Source organism: Trematomus bernacchii, unplaced genomic scaffold, assembly GCF_902827165.1.
Source record: "Trematomus bernacchii unplaced genomic scaffold, fTreBer1.1, whole genome shotgun sequence".
Lineage (NCBI taxonomy): Eukaryota > Metazoa > Chordata > Actinopteri > Perciformes > Nototheniidae > Trematomus > Trematomus bernacchii.
The window spans coordinates 8,155,323-8,177,495 of record NW_022987720.1 but is presented as its reverse complement, the minus strand read 5'-3'; the positions used below and the strand labels follow the sequence as shown (position 1 = coordinate 8,177,495).

Below are 22,173 nucleotides of genomic sequence, written 5' to 3'. Positions count from 1 at the left end.
CGGTAAATACATTTTAATAGGTTTATCATTTTACAGCTTAGCACATTTGCACACTTGCATGATATTGCCTGGAAAAAAGTGGTCCAAGTGGCACAGTGTTGCCCTGAGGCAACAAACAAAAAAACATAGTTTTAGCTAATTAATAAATACATAAGTATTTAAACAATCAAATATACTTCTTTAGGTATTCATGCACATGCATGTATTTTTTATTTTAAGTTGTGTACATTTCTAATATGTTAAGTTAAATGTATCTTACCAAGTGGTGGCCCTGAGTCCCCTGCAGCTTTGCTTGCAGAAAGGACTGCTCCACCCCCAGACAAAATACCACACCCATATAATTCCCTCATTTTATTGGACACCAGCATGTCAGGTGACATTGTGTATATTTAAAAAATATATATATATTTAGAGGGCCAGTGTGAGGTGGTTTTTTCGACCTCACACTGGCCCTCTAAATTTTTTTTTTTTTTTTAAATATACACAACAGTATGCCAGAGGGTTAAGTTGCATTAATTGTACAAATTACCACTGTGTAAAGTTGACATATCACTCCCCCATGTCTGTTGCTGCTGATTGTGTGCACCTGGTGCCCTGTGTTGTCTCCTCCCCCCCTCACCTGTGTCTTGTTGGTCTGATTGGTCTGGGTGTATTTAGGCTCTGTTTGTCCTGTCAGTGTGGGTGAGATCCTTGTGGTTGGTGATGGTGTTCACATGGACAGTCAGATTGAGGCTGTGTCATGTGTCTATGATTAAATAAATGCCCACACCGGGTTATATGTGAACTCTCTGCCTCTGCCTCCTTGCTTGGTCGGGCCACTCAACGGTCAGTACCACAATAACATAATGTCATACGTATGTGGTTGTGTGCATATATTTGTATATATATTTAAAATTAAAAAGAACTAATCAAATAAAGTGATGCCAAAACCTAACAAGAAATGAAAGATAAATAAAAAACATGTAAAAACATAATTACCAGGTTTTTAAAACATTATATCTTAAATTGGTGAACGATTTTTATAAAAGAGTTGCCTTAAGGGAAATGTAGGATGCAGTGCCTGTGTGTGTATGGTAATAAATGACATGGATATAGAATTTAATAATAATCAAATTAATATTATTAATTTATCCCAGAACAGAAGAGAAAATTAAAGAAAAGTAGACCGTTCTTTAGTGAGTTAGGCAAACTTGAAATAAAACATTAAAGGTGGGGTAGGTAAGTTTGAGAAACCGGCTCGAGATACACTTTTTGTTATATTCCATGGAATGCTCTTAACACCCCGATAGCAATGAATATCTTAAGTGCTTTGACAAAAAATCCATAAGAAAATGTCATCTGTGGAAGCCGTAGTACTGTAAAAAGTACGACCAATCATTTTAGCCGGCCCGGCTAAAATAACTGGATGAGCTACCTGCCTGTCAGCCTTCCATCTGTGCACAAACTTATCTCGTGCCCTCATTGGTCATGTGCACGTTCGTGTGTGTTGGAGGAGGGGCTCTATAAGGAAGTGGCAGATTTTCTCCGGTTGTGTATTTTCAAATTCTAGCGATCTCGAGCCGGTTTCTCAAACTTAGCTACCCTACCTTTTAAGTAAATATCATTATAGAAACATAAGTATGTTCATAACTGTTTCATCAATATGTTTGTTTTTCTATTTTTTAGAGTCTCATTCACAACTAAATGGTAAGTCGAAGTTTTATGGACTTTTTTCACATGTACACACATTTCATTATTGTTAGTGTTGGCTGTAAAAACGGTAATGAGTTGGGTTATTTTTAACAATTTGCTTGATATATCTTTGCTATTTTGTTCATTCATGTTACAATTCATTTTCTTATAAAACACAACAACTTAAAAAAGGTAGACCCCCTGCTAAAGACCAGTGTGTGCTGAACTCAATTACACTCAGCGCCACACATGAGAATGAAATGAGAATCCCATCAGGGGCCAGCCTCCAGACACATACAGTTTATTAAAATGCTATTATCTATTCCAAACAAAATGTCGTCCACAAAAACTCTAAAAAGTTGCTTCGTCATCATATCATTTACATGTCATAAACAGCCTATAGACTTCTGGCAATCAGATGCACATACAAACCTCAAAATTACAAATTAACTTTGTAGTCAATCAGAATCAATCAATATGACAACTCGATATAAAACCCGGGAGAGCAGAGGGGCTCACTGTGTTGTGTTGTGTGTCTCTGTCAGTGTGCGGTAAGCCCGCGCTCAACACCAGGATCGTTGGAGGACAGGCGGCCCCTGAGGGCAGCTGGCCCTGGCAGGCCAGCCTGCATCGATCAGGGAATCAGTTCTGTGGAGGGTCCCTCATTAACAGTGAATGGGTGCTGACTGCGGCTCACTGCTTCCCAAGGTGTGTCCTATATCCTATAATGAAATGTATTTATGTGACTTAATTCATGAGGAAATATTATTCTCATTTTCAGGTTCAGATTTGTATTTTGTTCCTCTACTGTGACATGTTTCCATGCTTTAATGTTCAGAAAGCTCTTTATTGTTCTCATACTGCCTGTGCTGCAGCACCTCTTTTCACCCTCTGTCTGAAACCAGAGCCCAGTCTGCTCTGATTGGTTAGCTGGCTGGCTCTGTTGTGATTGGTCAACCGCTTAGAGATTTCCCGCCCCTTAGCCTATCATGTACAATTTGTTGGAGCGGGGGGTAGTACTGTGAACCCAAGCACTACTTGGTCATTTCTGCACAGCTCTTCCAGTTTTAATTCAGATATACTGCTTTTTTTACAGTAATTGGTCATATTGTTATAGTTTCTTTAATTATGGTACATTTAGTCTTATATCTGGTTTGCGTTATAATTGGTTACATTTATTTTTACTTTATAATAGTTTATAAGTAAGCAAATGCCCTTTACAGTATGTGAAGAATTACTTTACCTGATTCTGATCATTTGAATTTTCATGAATCAATCAATTTATAATTGTTTTAATTTATGTCACTAAGTGAGTTATCATCAGTTTACTATGATATAAGTTTACTAATATTTTTATTTTTTAACTCTCCAGTTCCGGCATAGCCAACCTGATTGTGTATCTGGGTCGCCAAAATCAAGAAGGCGTCAACCCTAACGAGGTGTCGAGGATGGTTACACGGATCATCAATAACCCTAACTACAACTCCGGGACGATCGACAACGACATCTGCCTCCTGAAGCTCTCCTCTCCGGTCCCCTTCACCAACTACATCGCTCCCGTGTGCCTGGCAGCCTCGGACAGCACCTTCTTCAGCGGCACCGACTCCTGGGTCACCGGCTGGGGGGACGTCGCATCTCAAAGTGGGTTCAGAAGGCAACATTTATTTTATTATTAAGGTCACAACTCTGCTGTTTAAATGCAACAAACATTTAGATTTCCATTGAGCACTTAACTGAGCACTCATAAGGGTGTCCCAAAAAAAAGACATTTCAGAACACACTGAAAAATTGCACAAATTACAAAAACTTTTCACAAACGTCAAAATCAAATCAGAAAACTCAAACATATTTCACAAAAACATAAAACAAAAAAACCTCAAAATATATTTTACGAACCACACATTTAACAAACATTACATTTTGTCAAATGTCATTGTGTTATGTATAAGGTCGTTTTAACATTATTAGAAACACAAAAAATGTTTGATGATACGTTTTAGCACTTCATAATTGCAGTGGTTGTAATTCATTGTAATCTTTTTAAAATGCAGTAAAAATCCTGTGCTCTTAAAGAAGTGTGTATTTGTGTCTCTTCAGTTCCTCTTCCATCCCCAAAAAGCCTCATGGAGGTGGAGGTGCCCATCGTGGGGAACAGGCAGTGCAAATGTGACTATGGAGTGAATAGAATCACAGACAACATGATCTGCGCCGGGCTCCGGGCCGGAGGGAAGGACTCCTGTCAGGTGAGCATCTTTGACCCAACCTTCTCCAATCCTTTCTGTTACACAGTATCTATCTTAAAATGGTGCAGGTATACCCTAATAGACTGGTATCTGGATGACGTATTTTTGTGGTCTGACCCTGAACTCAGCATCTTACTGTTTCCCTCCACAAAACACATTCATGATACTAGTTTTGGTTCAAGCTCTACATATTCACACCACTTTATGGTTTTTGAAGCATTAATGCAATCGAACAGCTAACATTAGCTGTGAAGGAACAACAGCACAGTCACATGACTTCACCTTTCCACCGCTAAGCTAAAGGTGGTTAATGTTCGATGACGTTTAGTAGTGTCCTTTAATTTCTGCAACTGTGCTCAGAAATTCACAGATGGAGTATTTTACTGACGTATTTTATGTTGTAGAACAAAAACTAAACGGAAACATTTGAATGCAGGATCAATACCCTTTAAGTAGGTACTTTAACTAGGCTAGATTTAGCTGATTGCATACTCAAAGAAACGTTACTTGTAGTGGACTATTTTCAGAGTCTGGAATTAATATTTTTACTGCATTCAAGAACCTGAAGACTTTCATATTTGACCTTCCGCAAAGACCCTTTTCTAAATGTGCCTCTCATTAAAGGGGGACTCAGGTGGTCCGCTGGTGAGCAAGCAGGGCGGCCGCTGGATCCAGGACGGAGTCGTGAGTTTTGGTGAGGGTTGCGCCTTACCTAATTTCCCAGGAGTCTACTCCAGAGTTTCCCGGTATCAGGCCTGGATCAACAGCCTAATCACCAGCAACCAGCCGGGCTTCGTCACCTTCACGTCCACAGGGACTGACAGCGACCTCAGCGTGTCCTGTCGCGGCCTGCCCCCCCTTCCAACCTCCGCCCCTACATCCCCACGTGAGTACCTGTCACCTGTCAGTCATTTGCAACAGAAATGTGGAAAAGCCGGATTTAATATGGTTGTTTCATTTTGTTGAAAGATTAGAGTCAAAGGTTTTTACAGAGGAGATTTTGGAAATGTCTTTTTCACTCCATTAATTTGAAAAAAACATACTTTACATCAGACCTTCAGAATTTAAATAGGAATACAGCTGTACATTTGATTGTATGCAAGTGCTACTCGATCTCTTGAATTAGATAATACGCATTTTTAGAAAGTGGCTTTTAGATATATATATTGTAAAACTCTTACATGTTGTACACACTACAGGTGAAAGGGTAAACATTTTACTGATAGATATCACCACAAAACTTCCCTAATAGATCACTTGCATTAAGGCATATTCACATCTTAAACTGCACTGTAACTTTTATCCATGTATTTTTTCTTTTAATGTTTCTTTTATTATCTTTTCTTTTTAATGACTGATTTTAAATGCCATTTTCTTAATGTCTTTCATTTTTTGTAAAGCACTTTGAATTGCCTTGTGTTGAAAGGTGCTATATAAATAAACTTGCCTTGCCTTGCCTTGCCTTGCCTTGCCTAAGGCAAATATTTGTTGTATTACAAGTTCTCTGAAATACTAGTGTTACATTTTCAAATGATGTATTATGTACTGCTCGCTTTTGAAATGTACACAAATAGAGAAAAACTAAATGTGTATTTGGGATGTTTCCTCTTTTTATAAATTCTGTTTAAGCTTGTTCCACTTTACATTGTAGCTATATAATTAATACTTTGAAAATGGAAGAACTATTTTTGTGTATCACTCCCCACGAAAGTTCACCCTGAAATGTTTGCTGTATTTGGAAACTTTCAAATATTAAGTTCTGTGTAATACTGTGTCTTCAGCACCTGAGTTTAATATCTTTACATCTGTACGTTGTGATTGTACAGCAAAGGTCACTCCACAGCCGTCAAACTCTGGAACAACCACAACTCAACCTCCACCCACTGGTAAGAGCTTCAGGACATTATATTCCAAAACCATAGTTTTTCTTCATCTAACACAAGATTATAGCAGTTTTCCTCAAGTACTGTACATAAGTACAATTTAAGGTATTTGTACTTTGAGTATTAACATATATATGTATAATACTTATCTTCTCAGAAGTACTCAAAGTATCCAAACTTTGTTGACATTGACAAATTACAACATGAAACACTCTTATGTAATTGTCAGTGATAAAACTTGCAAATCAGGTATTATGTATGTATTGCTTGTTTTTGGTGAATTTAGGAGAAATGTTCCCACATAGAGAAAAAATGTTAAACTATTAGCAGCTAATTGTACATTTTGGAATTTTCTCTTGTGTTACACGTTCAGTATAACCTTGTACCACTTTACATTGAAGATGTATGTTGTTTACACATGCTAAAATAGGAATTTATTTTGTGTATCATTCTGTGAAAACCCACTCTGACATGTTTGGTGAATTTGGAAAACTTTCCAGTATAATTACAAATATTAAGTTCTGTGTTTTGGGTTTTGGGTTTGAACCAGCTTGACTTAACAAAAATGTAGTACTGTGTCTTCAGCACCTGAGTTTAATATCTTTACATCTGTACGTTGTGATTGTACAGCAAAGGTCACTCCACAGCCGTCAAACTCTGGAAAAACCACAACTCAACCTCCACCCACTGGTAAGAGCTTCAGGACATTATATTCCAAAACCATAGTTTTTCTACATCTAACACAATATTATAGCAGTTTTACTCAAGTACTGTACATAAGTACAATTTAAGGTATTTGTACTTTGAGTATTAACATTGTTTTTGTTAATAGTTAAATAACTAACATGAGTTATTTGATAAGACAAATTACAACAACAAACATCTCTTAAAGGTGGGGTAGGTAAGTTTGAGAAACCGGCTCGAGATACACTTTTTGTTATATTCCATGGAATGCTCTTAACATCCCGATAGCAATGAATATCTTAAGTGCTTTGACAAAAAATCCATAAATAAATTCATCTGTGGAAGCCGTAGTACTGTAAAAAGTACGACCAATCATTTTAGCCGGCTCGGCTAAAGTAACTGGATGGCCTACCTGCCTGTCAGCCTTCCATCTGTGCACAAACTTATCTCGTGCCCTCATTGGTCATGTGCGCGTTCATGTGTGTTGGAGGAGGGGCTCTGTAAGGAAATGGCAGATTTTCTCCGGTTGTGTATTTTCAAATTCTAGCGATCTCGAGCCGGTTTCTCAAACTTACCTGCCCCACCTTTAAATGTATTTGTTAGTAAGAAAAGAACAGAATAGTGTTATATCTATAATAATACATCTCTTTTATAGAGTCACTCTCATAATGAGTACTTTTATTTGTGATAGTTTAAGTACAGGCTGATGATACATTTGTTCTTATACTGTAGTAGTATTATTGACTTTTTTTAAACCCCAGGCTGTATACATGTTGTTCCTTCCTGTTTCATTAATCATTTCATTGCTTCATAGTTTAAAAATGTCATTGTCTAAACGTGGTAGTTAGCTTTATGTGTTTTTGTACACTCTGTTGTCAAATGTCAAAATGTCAAATGTCCATACTTTGAAAATTAAATAACTATTTTTGTGTATCACTCCCCACGAAAGTTCACCCTGAAATGTTTGCTGTATTTGGAAACTTTCAAATATTAAGTTCTGTGTAATACTGTGTCTTCAGCACCTGAGTTTAATATCTTTACATCTGTACGTTGTGATTGTACAGCAAAGGTCACTCCACAGCCGTCAAACTCTGGAAAAACCACAACTCAACCTCCACCCACTGGTAAGAGCTTCAGGACATTATATTCCAAAACCATAGTTTTTCTACATCGAACACAAGATTATAGCAGTTTTACTCAAGTACTGTACATTAGTACAATTTAAGGTATTTGTACTTTGAGTATTAACATATATATGTATAATACTTATCTTCTCAGAAGTACTCAAAGTATCCAAACTTTGTTGACATTGACAAATTACAACATGAAACACTCTTATGTAATTGTAAGTGATAAAACTTGCAAATCAGGTATTATGTATGTAATGCTTGTTTTTGGTGAATTTAGGAGTATTGTACCCACATAGAGAAAAGTACAAATATTAACAACTAATTGTGCATTTTGGAATTTTCCCTTTTGTTACATTTTCAGTATAACCTTGTACCACTTTACATTGAAGATGTATGTTGTTTACACATGCTAAAATAGGAATTTATTTTGTGTATCATTCTGTGAAAACCCACTCTGACATGTTTGGTGAATTTGGAAAACTTTCCAGTATAATTACAAATATTAAGTTTTGGGTTTGAACCAGCTTGACTTAACAAAAATGTAGTACTGTGTCTTCAGCACCTGAGTTTAATATCTTTACATCTGTACGTTGTGATTGTACAGCAAAGGTCACTCCACAGCCGTCAAACTCTGGAAAAACCACAACTCAACCTCCACCCACTGGTAAGAGCTTCAGGACATTATATTCCAAAACCATAGTTTTTCTACATCTAACACAATATTATAGCAGTTTTACTCAAGTACTGTACATAAGTACAATTTAAGGTATTTGTACTTTGAGTATTAACATTGTTTTTGTTAATAGTTGAATAACTAACATGAGTTATTTGATAAGACAAATTACAACAACAAACATCTCTTAAAGGTGGGGTACGTAAGTTTGAGAAACCGGCTCGAGATACACTTTTTGTTATATTCCATGGAATGCTCTTAACATCCCGATAGCAATGAATATCTTAAGTGCTTTGACAAAAAATCCATAAAAAAATGTCATCTGTGGAAGCCGTAGTACTGTAAAAAGTACTACCAATCATTTTAGACGGCCCGGCTAAAATAACTGGATGGCCTACCTGCCTGTCAGCCTTCCATCTGTGCACAAACTTATCTCGTGCCCTCATTGGTCATGTGCGCGTTCGTGTGTGTTGGAGGAGGGGCTCTGTAAGGAAGTGGCAGATTTTCTCCGGTTGTGTATTTTCAAATTCTAGCGATCTCGAGCCAGTTTCTCAAACTTACCTACCCCACCTTTAAATGTATTTGTTAGTAAGAAAAGAACAGAATAGTGTTATATCTATAATAATACATCTCTTTTATAGAGTCACTCTCATAATGAGTACTTTTATTTGTGATAGTTTAAGTACAGGCTGATGATAGATTTGTTCTTATACTGTAGTAGTATTATTGACTTTTTTTAAACCCCAGGCTGTATACATGTTGTTCCTTCCTGTTTCATTAATCATTTCATTGCTTCATAGTTTAAAAATGTCATTGTCTAAACGTGGTAGTTAGCTTTATGTGTTTTTGTACACTCTGTTGTCAAATGTCAAAATGTCAAATGTCCATACTTTGAAAATTGAAGAACTATTTTGTGTATCACTCCCCACGAAAGTTCACCCTGAAATGTTTGCTGTATTTGGAAACTTTCAAATATTAATTTCTGTGTAATACTGTGTCTTCAGCACCTGAGTTTAATATCTTTACATCTGTACGTTGTGATTGTACAGCAAAGGTCACTCCACAGCCGTCAAACTCTGGAAAAACCACAACTCAACCTCCACCCACTGGTAAGAGCTTCAGGACATTATATTCCAAAACCATAGTTTTTCTACATCTAACACAATATTATAGCAGTTTTACTCAAGTACTGTACATTAGTAGTCTCGAACCCAAAGACGCTTTACATTTGGGGAAGGGCAGACAGACAAGGACAGGCAATAAAACAACAACAAAACAAAAACAAAACAGAAAAACAAAAAACAAAACAGAAAAGCAGTCAGGAGGAAGTTGGTTGAGAGGGGGGGGGGCTTATGGGTATACAGACTTGAAGAGATGGGTTTTGAGGCGGGACTGGAACAGGGTGAGGGACTCAGACTCACGGAGGTCTTGGGGGAGGGAGTTCCAGAGCTTCGGGGCTGCCACAGAGAATGCTCTGTCCCCAAAGCTCCGGAGTTTGGCCTTGGGGATGGAAAGCAAACCGGCTGAGGTGGATCTGAGGGACCGGGGTGGTTGGTAGAGGATGAGGAGGTCAGTGAGGTAGGGGGGGGGCCAGGTGGTGGAGGGCTTTGTAGGTGAGTACCAGGAGTTTGTATTGGATGCGGTGTGAAACGGGGAGCCAGTGAAGTTCTTTGAGGACCGGGGTGATATGATGCCATGATTTGGTGTGGGTGAGGAGTCTGGCGGCTGCGTTCTGGACACGCTGAAATCTATTGAGGGATGTAGTGCTGATGCCGTAGAGGAGTGCGTTGCAATAGTCCAGGCGGGAGGAGATGAAGGCGTGAATGAGTCGCTCAGCTGCGGGGCGGGTGAGAGAGGGACGGAGTTTGGCAATATTGCGGAGGTGGAAAAATGAGGTTTTTACAACTTGGCGGATGTGGGGCTCGAGGGAGAGGGTGGGGTCAAATATCACGCCAAGGTTGCGTGCCTGGGTGGAGGGGGAAACAGGGGTGCCATCGATGGTGAGTGTCAGGTTGGGGGTTTTGCTGAGGGTGGATTTGGAGCCGATGAGGAGGAGTTCAGTTTTATTGCTGTTGAGTTTGAGGAAGTTGTGTGCCATCCAGGATTTTATAGCAGTCAGACAGGATTCGATGTGGGTGAGGGGGGGGTTGTGGGGGGATTTGGTGCTGAGGTAAATCTGTGTGTCGTCAGCGTAACAGTGAAAGTCCAGGTTGTAGTGGCGGAGAATCTGACCAAGGGGGAGGATGTAGATGATGAAGAGGAGGGGGCCGAGTACTGAACCTTGGGGAACCCCTTGGGTGACTGAAGCTGTGGCAGAGGAGTGGTTGTTGAGGGAGATGAAGTGGGATCTGTCGGAGAGGTAGGACTGGAGCCACCTGAGTGCAGTACCTTCGATACCGATGTCCTGGAGTCGGGTGAGCAGGATGTTGTGGCTCACAGTGTCGAAGGCTGCACTCAGGTCGAGGAGGATGAGGATGTTAAGGGAACCGGTGTCAGCAGAGGTGAGGAGGTCATTGAGGACTTTGATGAGTGCCGTTTCTGTGCTGTGGTGGGGACGAAAACCAGACTGAAGGGGTTCAAAAAGGTGATTTGTTTGGAGATGGCGGTGGAGTTGTTTGGAGATGATACGTTCTATTGTTTTTGAGAGAAAGGGGAGGTTGGAGATGGGGCGGTAATTACTGAGGGAGGAGGGATCCAGACCGGGTTTCTTGAGGATGGGAGTGACAGCAGCAGTTTTGAAGGCAGAGGGAACGGTTCCTTGGGACAGGGAGGAGTTGAAAAGGTTGACAAGGTAAGGGCAGAGGACGGGGAGGCAGGACTTCAGTAGAGGGGTGGGTAAGGGGTCAAGCGAGCAGGTTGTGGGTTTGGAGGAGCTGATCAGTTTGAGTATTTCAGGGGGGGTAACCAGAGTGAACTGGGAGAGGCGGCCGTGGGGAGGAGGGCTCGGGAGGTCCAGGGAGATGGAGGGAGAAATTGTGGCGGTGGGTGTTGGGGGAGATGTTTGTGTGTGAGATGCAGTGGATAGGGAGAGATTAATGGCAGTGATTTTGTCAGAGAAGCTGCGGTTCGAGTCCAGGGGGAGAGTAGAGGATAGCAGGTCGGAGAGGTGCTGGGGATCGACAGAGCAAATACTTATCTTCTCAGAAGTACTCAAGTATCAAAACTTTGTTGACATTGACAAATTACAACATAAAACACTCTTATGTAATTGTAAGTGATAAAACTTGCAAATCAGGTATTATGTATGTAATGCTTGTTTTTGGTGAATTTAGGAGAAATGTTCCCACATAGAGAAAAAATGTTAAACTATTAGCAGCTAATTGTACATTTTGGAATTTTCTCTTGTGTTACATTTTCAGTATAACCTTGTACCACTTTACATTGAAGATGTATGTTGTTTACACATGCTAAAATAGGAATTTATTTTGTGTATCATTCTGTGAAAACCCACTCTGACATGTTTGGTGAATTTGGAAAACTTTCCAGTATAATTACAAATATTAAGTTCTGTGTTTTGGGTTTGAACCAGCTTGACTTAACAAAAATGTAGTACTGTGTCTTCAGCACCTGAGTTTAATATCTTTACATCTGTACGTTGTGATTGTACAGCAAAGGTCACTCCACAGCCGTCAAACTCTGGAAAAACCACAACTCAACCTCCACCCACTGGTAAGAGCTTCAGGACATTATATTCCAAAACCATAGTTTTTTCTACATCTAACACAATATTATAGCAGTTTTACTCAAGTACTGTACATAAGTACAATTTAAGGTATTTGTACTTTGAGTATTAACATTGTTTTTGTTAATAGTTGAATAACTAACATGAGTTATTTGATAAGACAAATTACAACAACAAACATCTCTTAAAGGTGGGGTACGTAAGTTTGAGAAACCGGCTCGAGATACACTTTTTGTTATATTCCATGGAATGCTCTTAACATCCCGATAGCAATGAATATCTTAAGTGCTTTGACAAAAAATCCATAAAAAAATGTCATCTGTGGAAGCCGTAGTACTGTAAAAAGTACTACCAATCATTTTAGACGGCCCGGCTAAAATAACTGGATGGCCTACCTGCCTGTCAGCCTTCCATCTGTGCACAAACTTATCTCGTGCCCTCATTGGTCATGTGCGCGTTCGTGTGTGTTGGAGGAGGGGCTCTGTAAGGAAGTGGCAGATTTTCTCCGGTTGTGTATTTTCAAATTCTAGCGATCTCGAGCCGGTTTCTCAAACTTACCTACCCCACCTTTAAATGTATTTGTTAGTAAGAAAAGAACAGAATAGTGTTATATCTATAATAATACATCTCTTTTATAAAGTCACTCTCATAATGAGTACTTTTATTTGTGATAGTTTAAGTACAGGCTGATGATACATTTGTTCTTATACTGTAGTATTATTGACTTTTTTTAAACCCCAGGCTGTATACATGTTCTTCCTTCCTGTTTCATTAATCATTTCATTGCTTCATAGTTTAAAAATGTCATTGTCTAAACGTGGTAGTTAGCTTTATGTGTTTTTGTACACTCTGTTGTCAAATGTCAAAATGTCAAATGTTTGTCTTCAGTTTTGTTATAACAACCAAGCGTGTGTATCTGCCCATCTAACCTCTCATGCTAACATAGCCTTAAACCCTAATGTTGTTTGTCTTTATGGCTGTATGAACAAGAAACTCTAGTGGTTTTGGTCTTTATAACTGATTAAAACAGTGTTTTATTGACTGCTTTATACCAATATGGACTGCTAGCTCATGCCTTACCTCGTCTTTTGCAGGCCACATTTTCAGAATCTGAATTAAAAAAAATGTATATCTTGAGGAAATTGGGTTGCAGGACACTTGCTCCATTTGAGAATAAAGTAGAATATAAAAACATTGCTTAAAAATTAGTAAGTTATAGTAAAAATGTGCAATGCATAATGAAATAAAATAAAGATATTTATATATTTACATATGTAATTCAAGTTAAATGTCCAATAAATGGTCAAATACAATAATATAGAATACGAATATTTATATTGACATAAGTTAAAGTAAGATTGTGCTGCAAAAACATACAATTAAATAAAGATACTTAAATAAACATAAGTAGATTAATTAAAATGTCCAATAAAAGATCAAATCAAATGTAAAAGGGTTTGGCTGCTGATGGTTAAGTGAGTCTCTTGGTGAGGGAGGAGTTAAGAGTCTGATGGCCACAGGCAGGAATGACTTCCTGTTTGATGGCCACAGGCAGGAAGGACTTCCTGTTTGATGGCCACAGGCAGGAAGGACTTCCTGTTTGATGGCCACAGGCAGGAAGGACTTCCTGTTTGATGGCCACAGGCAGGAAGGACTTCCTGTGGTGCTCTGTGGAGCATCTTGGTGTAATGAGTTGTTCTCTGAAGCTGCTCTTGTGGCTAACCAGTGTGTCATTGAGTGGTTGGAAAACATTTTCCAAGATGAGCCACACCATGAACAGCCTCCTCCTCTATGACACCGCCTTCAGAGAGTCCAGTTGAGGTTTTTTTGTGGCTCAAAAACTGATGTCATAAACAATTTCTATCTCATTTTGAGTATTTGCAGATTTTTTCTACACCTGATACATTGTCGTTATTGTTTAAATGCTCTTTATTTGTTAAACTATGATCCCTATTTCATCAATCCCATCCCACAATATATACAAATATTTATTATAGATCAAATCTGGTAGATGGAAAATAAATTATTTTTTCAAAAGTTATTAATAAAACTAGGTTTGGTTCAGGTTCATTGCTTTGCTGTTTTTTGTGCTATCTACTGACTAACCCTTTTCCTTTTGTCTTTGTTTTTATCTGTATGTCTATAGCTGTGTTAAGTGCTTTGAGAGCAAAAAGAAACTAACGTTCAGAAATCTGATTGTGATTGTTTCTCCAGCTGTGTTCTGTGGCAAAGCCCCGAGGAATTCACGTATTGTGGGAGGAAGCTCGGTGGCGACGGCCGGCGAGTGGCCCTGGATGGTGAGTCTGCAGAAGAACGGGAGGCATGTGTGTGGCGGGACTCTGGTGGCCGAGAACGCCATCTTGAGCAACGCCGAATGCTTCACAAGGTGAGACACCTGGAGTAATGGTTCCAACAAATGACGACCAAAGTATGTCCAACTTTAGTCGTAAGATGGTCTTCTCAAAGGCTGCATTGTCACTGTTTTGTAACTACAGTGTGCGAAAACCACAGACGTAAGTCTAGCCTACAACAACGCACTGTGTCAATGGTTTTTATATTGGACTTTATGGAAACCGCCTATTTTAAACCAGAGGTTTGGAAGTTTTGAGTTCTCTTCAGTCAGATGTCTAAAGAGAACTAGATACAACGTCGGAGGCGGGGCCCCGTTCGTTCCTATGAAAGTGGCACATGAAGCCCGAAATGGAAAGACTATAGATTAAAAAAGTACCCGACCTGGGCCCATAGAGCATGAGCACTTGAGTTTTCCTTTAGCCCCGACTCCAATCTCCCACTCTTGGTTCCGTCATGGAGAGGGAAAAAACTCTGGATTCTGCATTTTTACAGCTTTTAGACTCTAATGATTTAAATATTGGATAGAAAAGTGTTTGGACTGGGTAGTTTTTTTTAAGCTAAAAAAGAATTATCCGCTGATTTACAGACGTTTCAAAATGATGTAATTTATGTGTAAAGTATGTGTAGTACCGTCGTTTGGCAACTTCGAAAATGTGCTTAAACAGCCAGCGCTCTTCCTGGGGGCTTGCTCAGTCCTGGGAATTCGGTGCTCTCTGGGGCGGCACAGCCATCTTTGTAGGAAAGCTTTTATAGCAAAGGCAGCCGCTGTCACTTTCTATGCTGAATGACTGAATGATAACTAAATGTTGATTTATGCTGCATAATTAATCTACGGATATATTATATATATTTCGCGACAATTCAGGTCTTAAATTAAATGTTCTGTTTCAGGGTTACTGTAGTTCAGCAATTATTTTAGATACTTGCATTAAACAGTCAGCAGTTGGCTGCTACCGTATTGTTGTTACAATCAACAACAATGCCAAGTTAAAAATAGTTCCAGTTGAACCAGTTCGAGCTACTTTACTGTCTGCACAGGTTAGTATACATATTGCGGTCGGTCGCAGGTATCCTCAAAAGATGGCCAACCTGCTGTTGATGTTGTCTCTTTCCTATTCCTTATGGAGTGTTGCAGGGATACCGTATTTATGTAGGGGAACCTTGAAGTGAGCATATTCCCGGTTCCCTCTGCAAAAATCCAATGGAAATTAGATTTTTGGGTTATTGCAGAAAGTATGCCATGTGGCAAACAAACGATTATGATAGTTGCATGTTTTGCTCAATAGAATAATCCCTTATGTTAACACCACTTTTATAATTCTTCAAAAGTAAAAAGCTAACGTTAGGCTATACGCAGGAACCATACGACTGTCACATGGCTACGCTAAGCTAAACTAAGGTCATCGCTAGGCTAAAGATGGCTAATGTTCAGGGGGGTTACATTAAAGGTGGGGTAGGTAATTTTGGAGAAACCAGCTCGAGTGCGCTAGAATTTGAAAATACGCCACTTCCTTACAGAGCCCCTCCTCCAACACACACGAACGTGCACATGACCAATGAGGGCACGAGATAAATTTGTGCACAGATGGAAGGCTGACAGGCAGGTAGGCCATCCAGTTATTTTAGCCGGGCCGGCTAAAATGATTGGTCGTGCTTTTTACAGTATTACGGCTTCCACAGATGACATTTCTTTATGGATTTTTTTTCAAAGCACTTAAGATATTCATTGCTATCGGGATGCTAAGAGCATTCCATGGAATATAACAAAAAGTGTATCTCGAGCCGGTTTCTCAAACTTACCTACCCCACCTTTAAGTGGCTAATGTTCAGGGGGGTTACATTAAGTATTCACATTTAGACACTAGTGAGCTACCCGCTTTTAAGACAAGCTTTAGAAATTCACAAAGAACATATTTACCGATGTATTTTATGTCATTAAACAAACAAATCTCTGAAGCTTATATTAAGCATTTAACCAAAATGTTTTGACTAATTTCAGGGTTTTAGGACTCATTCTGCAGGTCAATATTGAGTTCATGTTTTATCTCCCACAGTTCCCCCTCAGCGTCTGATTGGACCGTTGTGTTGGGTCGGCTGAAACAGAATGGGTCCAACCCCTTTGAGGTGAAAATGAACGTGTCAAACATCACTCTGAGCATGATGACGGGGTCTAATGTAGCCGTGCTGCACCTGCACACCAAGCCCACCCTGTCCGACTACATCCAGCCCATCTGCATGGACAATGGACGGACCTTTTCCGTGGGAACGTCCTGCTGGGTTGCTGGTTGGAGCTCTGCGAAAGGAGGAGGTGAGATTAAACATTTTTGGAATTTGCACACTAATATAGGCGCTTACAAAGTACCTCAAGTCCAAGTTTTAGCAATTTAGATGTTTCATTTCCCGTCTTTTTTTTTGTTCTTCCACTCTTCAGAAGAACAAGTCCTGCAGGAGTTTAAGACCTCTGTGGAAAATTGTGGGAACGCGTTGTCGAGTGACATTTTATGTACCGGCACTTTTACACTGGATCCAGTAAGTTATTTCCTTTTTCTTTCTTTATGTAGTTAGCCTATATTTCTGTGTTGCTCAAAATTTTTATTTAGGAGATTATTTCACTTTCATATGTTTTTTCTGTTTTATCAATGTGTTTTAGGGTCTTTTAACATTGGACACTTAAAAAATTACATTGGAAACACAAGTTGAACCTTTTTAAAATAGGTACAGACTTAAATGTAACACTATTTCTACAAGCCTTAAGAAGGTATTGTTTGTGCAGCACATCAGAACGGGGGTTCATACAAAACTACTGCTTATATTCAAGTATGCAGACTATCAAAACTATACTTGCATGTCGGCTTAGGTGGTATTTTCCTTTATTCTATAAGCACACATCAAGGAGTATGTGAATATTCATATATCGTTTTTTGATTAATATTTACATAATTAAATACATAAAGATTTTTATTTTATTTTATGTGATTTACTTTTTGTACCCTACAGTGTCGTATAGTTCGTTTTTTTAATAGTTAGTTAGTCATTTTATATATCACGACTGGCATAGCACAGTTGCACATTTGCAGAAATAAATAGTTAAATAAATAAAAAGAGTTAATGGATGACATACAAATGTTTTTTATTGTGTAGTACAAAAATGCAAACATGTATTTTATTTCCTTTGATGTATAGCTTCTAAAGCGATGATTGAGAGTGGTATCTTTTTATAAAAGTGTATGTAGTCACGTAGGCTGTTGATTGGTTTTGATTTTAATTAAGAGGTAATGAAGTAGTTAGGGTTAGGTTTCTTTTTAATTATATATAAGATTATCAGCAAGACAATCAGCAGCTTACAGAGGTAATATTGTTTCACCATCCCTCCTAAATGTTGTGTGTCTGTGTGTTCAGACTGACTCTGGCGGTCCGATGATGTGTAAGCAGGACGGCTCCTGGTTCCAGGCGGTGGTGCTCTCAGCTGAAAGCACAGCCAATAAGACCAGAACAAAAGCAGCAGTGAAGAAACATACAAGACTCAGCCGCTTCGAGAACTTCCTGGAAGTAAATGTGGGCTTCTTATCTTCAGGCACCCCCACCGCTGCCCCCACCGCTGCCCCCACCGCTGCCCCCACCGCTGCCCCCACCCCCACGCTGCCCACCAACAGCGGGGGGAGCCCTGTTCTCTCCCCCCTCTTCTTCCTCCTCCATCTCCTCATCTTCTCCACCTGTCTCCGACTCTTTTTGTAGAAAGCTCAAACTTTGTAAATTGTGATTTACATGATGTGGCGATCACAAATGAATGTAATCTTTATTAACAAATGTCTTCATTTAAGAGAAGATTTAGCTCAAAGCTGCATCTATGACTTAATTTTGTGAGCACTTGGCGTAGAGAGGTAGTTAAATCCGACATCCGGGGGGAAATAACAACTTAAGGAGCTGCAATAAGCACAGCAATGCAAAAATAAATCCTATCAGAGAGGCTAATTTCTGTTTAAACAATCCTTATTCAACTGCAGGGTACATGTTGCAGAAACCTCCTATTTTAAGGAAGGAAAGGAAGAGTTAAACACTGTGTCCACACAGCGTCTCTTTCTGAGCGCCTTTTTTCATTTATGTCTGCTCTAGAAACCAACACTACTTTTCACACTGAGCTAAACCTTTGAACCGTTGTTTTTCTTATTGAAACACAAAAATAATGACGTCACGTTAAGACAATTAGAGGAGTTAGAAGTGTTGACGACATCTGTAGAGAAATCTAAAGATGTTATTTTGGGAAATGAAGAATAACTCCAAAGCAGGAGATAGAAGAAGGTTAGCGGGCTAACATACTAGTTAGCATTTTGTATGTTTTGTTGAGCATAAAGAGAGCGGCCATACAGGTTAAAAAACGCTTGCTAAATCTACTTCGTAGAATAGGGAGAGTGAGAACAGTTTATGCCTAGGGGTTTAAATCAGTTTCAACTTCATCTCTCTTACTTATACATTAAAAACATTATTAGCTGCCTTGGTGTTTTTGTGGATAACAGACATGGAAAGAGAAAATATATATGTTTAACTGCATAAGTAAGTCAAGAAACATATTGTAAATATAGAGAAGAAATACCACACCTTTATGAAAAAATATATAATGAAGATGTAAAAACTCTGGGCAGGGAATATGCAAAACTGTACACTAAGGTACAGGATTGGTGGATCTTTCTTTTTCTTAGAGTTCCCAACCCTGAGGGTTTTACAGAAAGCAACATTTTATATATTTGTAAAGAAATGTGTGCATGTACAGAGATACATTTCTAAAAGAAAGTTAAAAATAAACGTTTAAATATGAATTACTTTGAAGGAGATTAACCTGAAGCCAGCTTCACTGCTCTATCACAAAATAAAACATGATTACATTCATTTTGTGATCCTGTACGCGAACTGCTCCAGTCTAAAAATGAAGAATAGTTTGAGCTGCACTGAAAAAAAGTCTGGTACGGTTTATGAAGCTATGGACCATACGGCTAAATGCACGTTTTTTTTATAATTATTTTTTTAATGAATACAATAATGAAATGTGTGAAATCTTTGTAATATATAATCTTCTACGTACTGAGGAATATTTTGTGAGAACTTTATAATTGTTTAACCTCAAAGTGGCATTTATTATGGATCGAGACATTACACACATGGCCTTAACATCTTTTACAAAGACGTCAACTCCAACTGACGTAGAAGCAGATGGTGTATATTGATACAATTGGACGGATTATTGAACAAATGTAAGATTTAAGGAACACTGAGAGCCCTTGTCTACCTCATAATATCATGGAGCTAACATGTCAACATCTATAAAAAACAATATTTGCTCTTAAAATACTTCAGCTGCACTTTTCATGGGTCATAAGTCTGCCAAGTCTTGCCGTGGATTGCATGCTCTTTAACTGTGAAATAATTGTACAATTTGTTTTGATTTGATGCCATAATGACCTTTTTGAAATATTTCTGTGTTTTTTTTACAAACATCCAGAAGCATATTAATAATTCTCTTTATTGTTTTGGTTCATATTGAGATGATTAAATACATAATGAAAATGTGTTGTTGTGAGTCCATCTCTCTGGTGCGCTACATTTTCACTTAATTATAAAAATTAAAAGATTCTGAGCCCACCCGAGAAAACCACCATTTACAGGTTGGGGTCAGTAAACAATGTGGATAGATAAATCGTTGCCTATGATAGATCAATAAATAAATAGGGGTTTGATGAAAGAGCATGGTTAAAGGGGCCCTGTTATGCTCCCATAGATGAGAGTAACACCTACGTCACTTTCGGGCGAAAAGTACGGCCCTGCCCACTTTTTGGGGAAAACAACGCTGTCATTTGAATGGCGGTCAATAGAAATTCTGAATATTTTGCCAATCCGATCAGACATTTTTGAAAACCGTGGATTTTTGGATCTTCAAAGAGCCTGATTACGATGGCCAGTCAGCAGGGGCGGACTGGCCATCGGGACGAATCCCGATGGGCCGGTACTGAAGTGGGCCGGTCGGACAATGTGGGCCGCTCGGATAAGTCACTAGCTGTGTCGTTTATTGCACCTCAAACATTTTTTGTACTTCCTCTAAGAAAAAAGGACAGTAAAAGAAGAGCTCTGTGGCTTCAGGCTTGATCGCCATTCAAATGACAGCGTTGGTTTCCCCCAAAAGTGGGCGGGGCCGTAAAGTGACGTAGATGTTACTCTCATCTATGGACATCGATCGCCTACTGCTATATTTAACCATATATCGAGCCTGTAATGTTCTTATTGGTTATAAATAAGACATCATCTTGTATCTTTAGACTAGTTTTACTATCCAACTTTATTAGCCAACATGCAGTACCTTCACATCTTGTTCTGCTAACATCTATGTCCATAGATGTTATACTGTCGCCTAGTGGTAACATATATGTATTGTAACTAAGCATAAACACCTATCATTACATCCCCTTTCCAAACAGGTCAGTATAACACATTTCTTAATTATAAAGCTTCTGGAACGTACAGTCTTCAAATGTAAACATTTTAAACATTCAAAATGTCTAAACATACTGTAAAGAAAGTATAGCAGTTTTTAACTTGCTATTTACTCTAAATAAAAGATCTATTGTTAACAAAACGTATGACACAAATATCAAATAAATGCCAACCATGCTCTTTTCTTAAAGTCACTTACTGTATAACTGCATGTCAACAGTTTATTGTTCTATAAGTCTGTCAGGTGGTTTTCTATGTCTTTTTCTCAGATCTGGTGCTTCAGTTACTGGGGAAGGTGAAGGAGGCTCACTATGTTGCAAGTCTGATGTCTCCTCTACTCCCTTTTCAGACTCAAGGCTCGTCTCAATTGAATATTTCACCTCCTCCTTTCCCTCACTCGCGTCCATAGACTGTGGGTGTTTCTCAATCGCGAGTACGCTTGCTTGGTAGCACATGTCTGCCGAGCATCTTGCTTCAGAAGCGAGGCAAGAATACTTCCTGGCATTCGGAAAACAAAGAGTGGAACATGCTAGCAAGTGTGCAGGTGTGCGTCATATGAGAGGCCCCGCCTTACATTTTCCGCCACAGATTTGGGGAAATTGGTCCGTGCGCAAAGCATTGTGGGGATTTTAAGACCGCGGAGTCTACTCATGTGCAGCCTCGATATTTCTCCAAACGGAGTACGCCGGGCTCGGTAGATTTCCAAGTATGCTGGAGATTGGAACAGTACTTCGGCGGCACTCGATGACGTAGTATGCTTGAAATAGTGGCTCTGCAGCAGCTTTACTCCCGATTGAGAAACACCCACAATATATAAAGCTCGCGTCCCTTCCTTGCGTCTTAGCTCCGCCTCCGTAAGATGCGAGGAGGAGACGCGAGGAGGAGTCCTCACGTATTAATTGGGACGTCCTCGTTCACTCAAACGTCACTCTTAAACGACGTCTGTTAATGATGACAAGTGCACAGCTGTATCCCCTCTCATCGGGTTTAACCAACCTGAGCCTCGTCTCAATACCCCTCCTCGACTCCTCCTTTCCCTCACTCGCGTCCCTTCCTTGCGTCTTAGCTCCGCCTCCGTAAGATGCGAGCGAGAGACACGAGGAGGTGACGAGAGGACAGAGGAGTCCTCAGGTATTAATTGGGATGTCCTCGTTCACTCAAACGTCACTCTTAAACGACGTCTGTTAATGATGACATGTGCACAGCTGTATCCCCTCTCATCGGGCTTAACTGAATAACCCCTTAAAACCGGCCCATTTGTTGTTAAATATGTATTTAAATTATGAATCTTTCTCTTGTTAGTCAAGGAATTCAATGTATGATGGTTGGTCCTGCTTTTGTGTTCCGTTTTGGTGTAAAATGTACATTTCAATAA

The 22,173-nt window shown here is 39.3% G+C and overlaps 1 protein-coding gene across 9 annotated transcripts in view; it reads left to right on the top strand.

The window, feature by feature from the left end:
• Positions 1-19,202, top strand: part of LOC117492390 (transmembrane protease serine 9-like) — a 74,645-nt gene extending 55,443 nt beyond the window's left edge. For 6 of the 9 annotated variants that reach the window (XM_034142642.1, XM_034142641.1, XM_034142646.1 and 3 more), the window contains exons 9-23: positions 1,666-1,686; positions 2,217-2,379; positions 3,044-3,312; positions 3,769-3,914; positions 4,539-4,800; positions 5,741-5,800; positions 6,428-6,487; positions 7,546-7,605; positions 8,216-8,275; positions 9,334-9,393; positions 11,894-11,953; positions 14,181-14,352; positions 16,373-16,626; positions 16,750-16,847; positions 17,718-19,202. In XM_034142642.1, the coding sequence (XP_033998533.1) occupies positions 1,666-1,686; positions 2,217-2,379; positions 3,044-3,312; positions 3,769-3,914; positions 4,539-4,800; positions 5,741-5,800; positions 6,428-6,487; positions 7,546-7,605; positions 8,216-8,275; positions 9,334-9,393; positions 11,894-11,953; positions 14,181-14,352; positions 16,373-16,626; positions 16,750-16,847; positions 17,718-18,053 (2,081 nt within the window). In that variant the 3' untranslated portion in view covers positions 18,054-19,202. The remainder of the gene's footprint in view (positions 1-1,665; positions 1,687-2,216; positions 2,380-3,043; positions 3,313-3,768; positions 3,915-4,538; positions 4,801-5,740; positions 5,801-6,427; positions 6,488-7,545; positions 7,606-8,215; positions 8,276-9,333; positions 9,394-11,893; positions 11,954-14,180; positions 14,353-16,372; positions 16,627-16,749; positions 16,848-17,717) is intronic. The other 3 variants (XM_034142643.1, XM_034142648.1, XM_034142649.1) reach the window with 3 other exon arrangements.
• The last annotated feature ends 2,971 nt before the right edge of the window (positions 19,203-22,173 follow it).